Genomic DNA, 10363 nt, shown 5'->3' on the forward strand with positions numbered 1-10363 from the left:
TCTTTTTTTTTAAAAAAAAAAAAAAAGAAAAACCTAAGTCAAATCATGTTTAGTTGTGGGACAGAATCCAACCAACAGTTACCCATCTCCTGTAAAGTAAAAGCACATGTGTCCCTACGCTATGCTTTTATCTTTACTACTCTCTTACTTGCCCATTCTGTTGTTCCTCAAACATGGAAAGACATGCTCTGCCTCAGCACCTTTCCACTTGGATGTTCCTTCTGCATGAAGCAGATGTTCTTCAAGATACCCACTTGGTTCACACCTTTATGTCACCTCAGTGAAGACTTCCCCGACCAACCTTCTTAAAACTGCAACCCTCACACCAACACTCTATCTCCTTTCCCTACTTTATTTTTGTTCTCACATTTGTCATTGACTAATCCATTATATTTTACTGATTAATACTGCTTGCATTCTATCCAATTAGAATACAAAAGAGGAATTTTTGCCGTTCCCTCTTCCATTTCTGCCCAGAGCCTAAAATAATGCTTGGCCCATGACAGGCACTCTATAAATTGTGTTAAATGAATGAAAACAAAAGATATTGGCGGTCATCTACCTTATGCAAGCGTAAAACTGGTCCACACTCCCATATTATCCCCAATAGATAACCGAAAAGAGGAAATAAGTGGCACAGGTAAGTCTGAGCCTGGCTCCTATCCTAGTCTTAAAGTCTTTCATGTCAGTCACTATAAAGTCATTTGTGTTATCTCAACTAGTACAGGGAAAAGCCAGGAAATTTTCCAACATCAATGTCCATGCACATCACTCCCAACTCTAATTCCTGCAGCAGCCTGCCCATGTAGTCTTCCCCACTCACAGTGGCTGTGAGATTAATGCCTCCCTTGTCCTTCTTCTTAAAGCCAATGTTGGGGGGTTTGCTGTTCAAGCGAATGCCAAAGCCTTCCAGTTCATTTTCAATTATCTTCTTATGTCCCAAGGGTTTCAGGACATCCAAAACAATCAGGATCAAGTTACAGGTTCGGGCCACTGAAAAATAAGAAAAAAACATACCCAAGACAGTTCAATAAAGGCTTAACTAACCCAAATACTCAAGTAGAGGTGTTTTTCCCCCTCCATTTAAGTGTCTGTCAAAGGATTTTCTGCAATATATACACACATGAAGGTTTTTTTTTTTGAGATGGAGTCTTGCTCTGTTGCCCAGACTGGAGTACAGTGCTGCGATCTCAGCTCAATGCAACCTCCACCCCGCTGGTTCAAGCGACTCCCCTGCCTCAACCTCTGAAGCTGGGATTACAGGTGAATGCCACCAAGCCCAGCTAATATTTTTGTATTTTTAGTAGAGATGGGGTTTCACCATGTTGGCCAGATTGTTCTGGAACTCTTGACCTCAGGCAATCCCGCCTCAGCCTCCCAAAGTGCTGGGATTACAAGTATGAGCCATTGTGCCCAGCTATAAAGTTCTTATAGCTACGAAAGATTCATACTGGAAGTCTATTTGCTTTGTATGCCATGAAATCGATACCATATTTGCCCAAGAGCCGACACATTTTCTAGATATAATAGCAAGAAAACAAGTCAGAATAAAGATACAAACCAGGAAATAAACTAAATCCTCAGATACAGGTTAGAAAGTTTTAAAACAGGAAGACCTGTGAAAGAATATTATCCAGTTAGCTTATTATTTTTTTTGGAGATGGAGTCTCACTGTCACCCAGGTTGGAGTGCAGTGGCACGATCTTGGCTTATTGCAACCTCCACCTCCTGGGTTCATGCAATTCTCCTACCTCAGCCACCCAAGTAGCTGGGACTACAGGTGCATGCCACCATGTCTGTCTAATTTTTTGTATTTTAGTAGAGATGGGGTTTCACCATGTTATCCAGGCTGGTCTCGAACTCCGAAGATCAGGCAGTCTGTCTGCCTCAGCCCCCAAAGTGCTAGGATTTCAAATGTGAGGTACCTCACCTGGCCTTGGTTAGTTAGCATTTTTTTTTTTTTTTTTGAGAGGAAGTCTCGTTCCATCACCAGGCTGGACCTCATGATCTGCCCGCCTCAGCCGCCTAAAGTGCTGGGATTACAGGCATTAGCCACTGTGCCCAATCCTTTGTGCCTCTTTTCAATCTTCCCCACTATACTATTCCCAGCTAACACTGATCTGCTTTCTGTCACCATAGGTAGTTTATTTGCACTTTTAGAATTTCATATAAATGGAATCATATAAAATGTATTATTTTGGTGTGGGACAGTAGCTTATGCCTATAATCCTAGCAATTTGGGAGGTCGAGTCAGGATGATTGCTTGAGGCCAGGAATTTGAGACCAGCCTGGGCAACAAAGTAAGATCCAATCTGTATGGGGGAAAAAAATGTAGTCTTTTGTGCCTGGATATCTTTTTATTGACTGACTGAGACAGTCTTGCTCTATTGCCCAGGCTGGAGTGTAGTGGCATGACATAGCTCACTGTAGCCTCTAACTCCTGGCTTCAGGCAATCCTCCTGCTTTGGCCTCCCAAAGTGCAGAGATTACAGGCATGAGCCACTGTATCTGGCCTTTTTCTTTTTAAAAAAATTTTTTTTTTCTTTTAAGAAACGGGTGTCCCTTTTTGGCCCAGGCTGGAATACAGTGGTGTGATCATAGCTCACTGTAACCTCAAACTCCTGGGCTCAGTGACCCTCCCAAAGTACTGGGATTAAAGGAATATGCCACCATGCCCAGTTGTGCCTAGATCTTTTAACTTAGCATATTGTTGACATTCAACCATGTTGGGTATGCACCAGTAATTCATCTCTTTTCATAACTAAGCAGTACTACACTTTTGTTTATCCATTCACCAGTTGATGGACATCTGGGTTGTTTTCAGTTTTGGGGTATAATACAGAAATCTGCTGTAAACATTCATGTACAAGTCTTTCTATGGGCATATATTTTCATTTCTCCTGGGTAAACACCAGTGAAACTGTTGGGTCATATGGTAGCTACAGTTTATTAAAAACTGCCAAATAGTTTTCCAGGTGTTTGTACCGTTTTACACTCCTATCAGCAGTGTACAGAATTCCAACTGCTTCATATCCTCAACCAACACTTGGTATTGTCACTATTTGTAGCCATTCTAATGAACGTATAATGGCATCTCATTGTGGTTGCATCTCCTTAATGACTATCTTTTCATGTGCTTACTGGCCATTCATATTATTTTCTGAGTTCATTCTTTTTTTTTTTTTTTTTTTTTTTTTTTTGAGATACAGTTTCACTCTTGTTGCCCAGGCTGGAGTACAATGGTGTGCAGCTCACCTCGGCCTCCTGGGTTCAAGCTATTCTCCTGCCTCAGCCTCCTAGGCAGCTGGGATTACAGGCATGTGCCACCACGCCGGGCTAATTTTTTGGATTTTTAGTTGAAAGGGTATTTCTCTATGTTGGTCAGACTGGTCTCAAACTCCCAAACTCAGGTTATCGCCCACCTTGGCCTCCCAAAGTGCAGGAATTACAGGTATGAGCCACTGCCAATCCATCTTTTAGTTGTGCTATCTTTATTATTGAACTATAAGAGGTTTTTTTGAGACATGCAGGCTGAAATGCAGTGGTGCCATCTCGACTCACTGCAACCTCCACCTCCCAGGTTCAAGCAATTCTTTGTTATTGTTTTTTTTTTTTGTTTTTTTTTGAGACGGAGTCTTGCCCTGTCTCCAGGCTGGGGTGCAGTGGCGCAATAATCTCGGCTCACTGCAACCTCCACCTCCTGGGTTCAAGCGATTCTTCCGCCTCAGCCTCCCAAGTAGCTGGGACCGCAGGCATGTGCCACCACGCCCAGCTAATTTTTCTGTATTTTTAGTAGAGACGGGGTTTCACCGTGCTGGCCAGGATGGTCTCGATCTCTTGACCTTGTGATCCATCCACCTCAGCCTCCCAAAGTGCTGGGATTACAGGCGTGAGCCTCCTCGCCCGGCCCTCAAGCAATTCTTGTGCCTCAGCCTCCCAAATAGCTGGGATTTCAGGTGCACGCCACCACATCTGGCTAATTTTTTTTTTTTTTTTTGATTTTTAGTAGAGACAGAGTTTCACCATACTGGCCAGGCTGGTCTTAAACTCCTGACCTCAAGTGATCCGTACCTGCCTTGGCCTCCCAAAGTGGTGAAATTACAGGCATGAGCCACCATACCAGGCCAAGAGTTCTTTATATTTTCTGAAAACAAGTCCTTGTCAGATATACATATTGCTAATATTTTCCTTCAGTCTGTAGCTTGCTTCTTCATTTTAACTGTGTCTTTCAGAGTAAGTTTTAAATTATGATAATAAGTAATTTATCAACTGTTTATTTTGTGGTTCATTATTTTAGTGTCCCCATCAAAAAAATCTTTGTCTTGGCCGGGCATAGTGGCTCACACCTGTAATCCCAGCACTCTGGGAGGCAGAGGCGGGTAGATGACAAGGTCAAAAGATCGAGACCATCCTGGCCAACATGGTGAAACCCCGTCTCTACTAAAAATACAAAAAATTAGCCGGGCGTGGCGATACGTGCCTGTGATCCCAGGTACTAGGGAAGCTGAGGCAGGAGAATTGCTTGAAACCAGAAAATGGAAGTTGCAGTGAGCCGGGATCATGCCACTGTACTCCAGTCTGGTGATAGAGAGAGACTCTGTCTCAAAAACAAAAAAAAGTCTTTGTCTAGCCTAAGGTAGTAAAGATTCTTAATCTGGTTGGCATTTAATTTTAAACAATGGAACAACAGTTCATCAAAGATCATGAGAATTTCTGTAGCTTTTTTTTTCCTTTTCTTTTTTCTTTAATAGAGACAGTGTCTTGCTCTATTGCCCAGGCTAGAGTGCAGTGGCGCAATCATAGCTCGCGATAGTCTCAAATTCCTGGGCTCAAGCGATCCTCCTGTCCACCTCACAATTTCTTTTTCTGATTAAAAATAAAAACAGAAACAAAAAAATACTCACTATAAAAATTCAAATATTAAAAAAATAATAATTGGAGTGACTATTTATCATCCAAGTTCATCCACAAGTCATCCAAGGAGACTTCTGAGAATGGAAAAAAGGGCACTATTAGCATTAACATGAAAAAACAGGCACACATCAGAATTTTAAAGTTCACAGAGTAAAAGATTTTTTTCCAATAGCCCAAAGGAGAACTAAAACTAACCATGCTAGCGTTCTCTGTGTTATATTATTCACTTTCATGCTTAGAGGAAACTATAGGCCACAGAAGTACAAACAACCTTTTAGGAAAAATCTATATCCAATTTAGAACTTTTAGGCCTTTAAAAAATTTATTTTTTTTTGAGACAGGGTTTCACCGGTTGCCCAGGCTAGAATGCAATGGCATGACCTTGGCTCTCTGCAACCTCCACCTCCCAGTTTCAAGCGATTCTCCTGCCTCAGCCTCCCCAGTAGCTGGGACTACAGGTACAGGCCACCATGCCCAGCTAACTTTTTATTTTTTGTAGAGACAGAGTTTCACCATGTTGCCCAGGTGTCTTGAACTCATGTGCTCAAGTGATCCACTTGCCTCGGCCTCCCAAAGTGCTGGGATTACATGCATGAGCCACCATGCCCAGCAGGCCTTTTTTTTTTTTTTTTTTTAATTAAAGAAAGCCAATGTTGTAATTCAAAAATGCTGACTAACCATTTGTCCTTCTCTGACCTATTCCTTGATAACAACATGAAAACAAACAGGATACTCCAGACAGACAATGCAGGAAAATACTAAAGTCAAAACAGAATGATGAAATAAAGTTGTAAATGCAAATTTGGCTCTTCTGGGCAACTGAATCTTTTCCTGAATAGATCCAAGACATAAAAAAGAAAGGCGGGCCGGGCGCGGTGGCTCACACCTGTAAACCAAGGACTTTTGGAGGCCGGGGCGGCCGGATCACGAGGTCAAGAGATCGAGACCATCCTCGCCATGATGAAACCCCGTCTCTACTAAAAATACAAAAATTAGCCGGGTGTGGTGGCACACGCCTGTAGTCCCAGCTACTCGGGAGGCTGAGGCAGAAGAATCGCTTGAACCCAGGAGGCAGAGGTTGCAGTGAGCCGAGATTGCGTGACTGCACTCCAGAGCAAGACTCCGTCTCAAAAAAAAAAAAAAAAAAAAAAAAAAAAAAAACAAAAAGAGAGGCTACCAGGATCCAGGCTCAGCCATACTAGCCTAAGGGAACACAACAGTAGAGCAATGGACTTAAAAGGAGGAAGCTTAAAAGTCTATTCAGAATAAGAATCTCTCCTGCTGAGCAGTCTTAAAAAAAAAAAAAAGAATCTCTAGACACCTTCCTGTTCCCTTCTTCCAGCATCAAGGATTTGAGCAACTTTTTTTGTGTGTGGAGTTACTGACTAGCTACAGGGAAAAAATACTACTGTTATGGACATCCAGAGTTCTTCTTCCAAGAAAGCTGGCTCACTGTACATCAACCTATATTAAAATTCATTTGTCAAAAATTCTGCTTCCAGCTGGGCGCTGGAGCTCACACCTATAATCCCAGCACTTTGGGAGGCTGAGGCGGGACATCACCTGAGGTCAGGAGTTTGAGACCAGCCTGGCTAACGTGATAAAACCCCGTATCTACTAAAAATACAAAAATCAGCTGACTGTGGTAGTGGGCACCTGTAACCCCTGCTACTTGGGAGGCTGAGGCACGAGAATCACTTGAACCAGGAGGCGGAGGTTGCAGTGAGCCAATATCATGCCACTGCACTTCATCTAGCCTCGGTGATAGACTGAGACTCCATCTCGAAACATAAAAAAAAAATTCTGCTTCCATCAACTTTCTAGTTCCTTATTCTTTTTTTTAAATTCTCTTTTTTTTTTTGAGACGGAGTCTTTCACTGTCTCCCAGACTGGAGTGTAATGACACAATCTCGGCTCACTGCAACTGCCACCTCCTGGGTTCAAGCAATTCTTGGTAGAGACGGGGTTTCACCATGTTGGCCAGGCTGGTCTCAAACTCCTGACCTCAAGTGATCCATTCACCTCAGCCTCCCAAAGTGCTGGGACTACAGGCGTGAACCACTACACCTGGCCAATTCCCTCTTTTTAAGAGACAGGGTCTCGCTTTGTCACTCAGGCTGGAGTGCAGTCGCACAATCCTAGCTCACTGTAACCTCCACTTCCTGGGCCCAACTGATCCTCCTGCCTCAGCCTCCTTGAATAGCTGGGACTACACATGTGTGCCATGTCGCCTACCTATTTTTTTAATTTTTATTTTTGTAGAGACAGGGTCTTGTAATGTTGCCCAGGTTGGTCTCGAACTCCTGGCCTCAAGTGATCCTCCTGCCTCAACCTCCCAAAGTGCTGGGATTACAGGTATAAGCCATTGCACCTGACCCCTCATTCTTAAATAGGACAAATTACTAAGGATCACCAGACATTTGAGAAAAGCTTCCAGTATGAAAAAGAGAGACCAAAACAAAACATAAAAGAAAAAAAAAAATCAGAGAAAATAGAAATGATACAGGGAGGCAGAGGAAAATATATTTTTTTTAAATCTATCACTGAGGCCGGGCATGGTGGTTCACACCTGTAATAATCCCAGCACTTTGGGAGGCCGAGGCGAGCGGATCACCTGAGGTCAGGAGTTTTGAGACCAGCCTGGCTAACATGGTGAAACCCCATCTCTACTAAAAATAAAATTTAAAAAAAAAAATAGCTAGGCAGGGTGATGCATACCTGTATTCCCAGCTACTTGGAAGGCTAAGGCAGGAGAACTGCTTAAACCCAGGAGGCAGAGGTTGCAGTGAGCCAAGATTGTGCCACTGTACTCCAGTCTGGGTGGCAGAGCAAGATTCCATCTCAAAAAAAAAAAAAAACTACCACTGATAGCCTCAGAACTTTTTTTTTTTTTAATTTTCTTATTAGAAAGATTTTTTTTTTTTTTTTTAAGCAAGCTCTCACTCCATCATCCAGGCTAGAGTGGCACAATCATAGCTCACTATGACCTCTACCTTCTGGGCTCAAGCAATACTCCTGCCCCAAGCCTCCTGAGTAGCTAGGACCACAGGCACATGACACCATGACCATCTAACTCAGAGGGGTTTCTTTATCCATTCAACAAATATTTATTGAGGATTCAACTGTGAACAAAACAGAAAACTTTCCCTTCACACAAACTTTATATTCCTGTAACAGGAGACGATAAAAATAAATTTACAAATGAATATGGGCCAAGTGGACATAAGGGCCATGGAAAAAAAAAATAACACTGGGTAAAGAAACTGACCAGCAGGGCCTGGTGGCTCACGCATGTAATCCTAACACTTTGGGAGGCCAAGGCGGGAATATCACCTGAGGTCAAGAGTTCAAGACCGGCCGGGCGCGGTGGCTCAAGCCTGTAATCCCAGCACTTTGGGAGGCCGAGGCGGGTGGATCACGAGGTCAAGAGATCGAGACCATCCTGGTCAACATGGTGAAACCCCGTCTCTACTAAAAATACAAAAAATTAGCTGGGCATGGTGGTGCGTGCCTGTAATCCCAGCTACTCGGGAGGCTGAGGCAGGAGAATTGCCTGAACCCAGGAGGCGGAGGTTGCGGTGAGCCGAGATCACGCCATTGCACTCCAGCCTGGGTAACAAGAGCGAAACTCCATCTCAAAAAAAAAAAAAACAGGAGAAAGTGACCAAGGTAACTGGAAATTATTTTATTTTATTTTTTTGAGATGGAGTCTCACTCTGTCACTTGGCCTCTCAAAGCTCTTGGATTACAGGCGTGAGCCATAGCAACTGACCAAGATAAGGACTTCTTAAATAAAACTTCAGAAGCACAAACCATAAGAAAAAATAAAGAGTAGGCTAGGTGCTCACACCTGTAACCCAGCACTTTGGGAGGCAAAGGCAGGCAGATCACTTCAGGTCAGGAGTTCGAGACCAGCCTGGACAACAGGGCGAAACCCCGTTTCTACTGAAAATACAAAAAATTAGCCAGGCATGGTGGTGCACACCTGTGGTCCCAGCTACAAATAAAGAGTAAACTAGATTCTACCAAAATTATTATTCAACAAATATCACCTTGGACAAAATTAATTGGAGAAGATACTTGTAATGTCCAAAGCTGACGAGGAATTAATATCGGGAGCAGTGTTATCCAAAGTTTCTGTAATAATGAAAATATTCTGCATCTGTACTGTCCAATGCAGTAGCTACTACTCACCTGTAGCTAATAAGCATACAAAATGTGGCTTATGTAACTGAGGAACTAAATTTTAAATTTTATTCCACTGTAATTTAATTTTAGTCACATGTAGCTAGTAGGTATCATATTAGACATAGAACTTAAGAGAAATTCTTGAAAAATAATGAGAAAGATAACAATTACTGCCTGGGCAACATATCAAGATTCTACCTCTAAAACAGTAAAAATCAATTAGCCTTCCATGGTGGTACACGCCTATAGTCCCAGCTACTCAAGCTGAGGAGAGAGGATCTCTGGAGCCCGGGGTTTTCAAGATCACCCTGAACAACATAGGGAGACTGTCTCTACAAAAAGCAAAAAATTAGCCAGGCAAGATGTACATGCCTGTAGTCCTAGCTACTCAGAAGGCTGAGGAGTAAGGATCACCTGATCCCAGGAGATTGAGACTGCTGTGAGCTGCGACCGTGACACTGTACTCCAGCCTGGGCAAGAAAGCAAGACCCTGTCTCTTAAAAAAAAAAAAAAAACGAAAATGTGCCAGGAACTGAGGAGTATGATTAACTAAACCTTTTGGTAGAGTTTCCTCAGCATAGTAGCCAGCATGTCAGTCACATAACTCAGTGTTTTTCAGTTAAGGACGAAAAAGGGGAGAAAAAAAAGTGGCTGGCCTCTAGATATATTTCAAAGGTAAAACCAAATGGATATAATAATGAAGTGGATGTGGGGGATGAAAGGAAGATAAAGATTTGACCTAAAAGATCTGAAGGATAAATTTGCCTTTACTGATATAGAAAAGACTAAGACTTAAATTTACTTTCATTTTTTAATAGAGATGAGGTATCACTAATGTTGCCCAGGCTGGTCTCAAACTCCTGAGCTCAAGTGTTCCTCCCACCTTGGCTGAAACAAGAATTTAATCTTACACGTGCTAAGTTTGAGACACCTAATTAGACATCCAAGTAAAGATATGCTGGCATCTCGTCTGTAGTTCATCAGAGGGCAAAATACTGCCACACAATTCACAGTCATCAGAATATAGATCCAGACATTTAAAGCCAAAGAACTAGATGAAATAACCCTCATTTGGCATAGACAGAGCAGAGACAGAGAAGAAAAGAATCTCCAAGAATAGGCATTGGGGCAATCCACATTTAGAGATCTTGACGATGGGACAAATCAAGCAAAGGAAACCAATAAGAGGCACTGGTGTCAGAGACCAAGCAAAGTAAATACTTCAAGGAGGGAAAGATCTAGTATGTTACTCTCATTAGAA

At 42.5% G+C, this 10363-nt stretch overlaps 1 protein-coding gene across 1 annotated transcript in view; it reads right to left on the reverse strand.

Moving 5' to 3' along the window:
- Positions 1-10363, reverse strand: part of DRG1 (developmentally regulated GTP binding protein 1) — a 38877-nt gene that overhangs the window by 13423 nt on the left and 15091 nt on the right. The window contains exon 5 of the mRNA XM_017499537.2: positions 824-993. Within this exon, the coding sequence (XP_017355026.1) occupies positions 824-993 (170 nt within the window). The remainder of the gene's footprint in view (positions 1-823; positions 994-10363) is intronic.

Source organism: Cebus imitator, unplaced genomic scaffold (genome assembly GCF_001604975.1).
Source record: "Cebus imitator isolate Cc_AM_T3 unplaced genomic scaffold, Cebus_imitator-1.0 Scaffold258, whole genome shotgun sequence".
In the NCBI taxonomy this organism is placed as follows: domain Eukaryota; kingdom Metazoa; phylum Chordata; class Mammalia; order Primates; family Cebidae; genus Cebus; species Cebus imitator.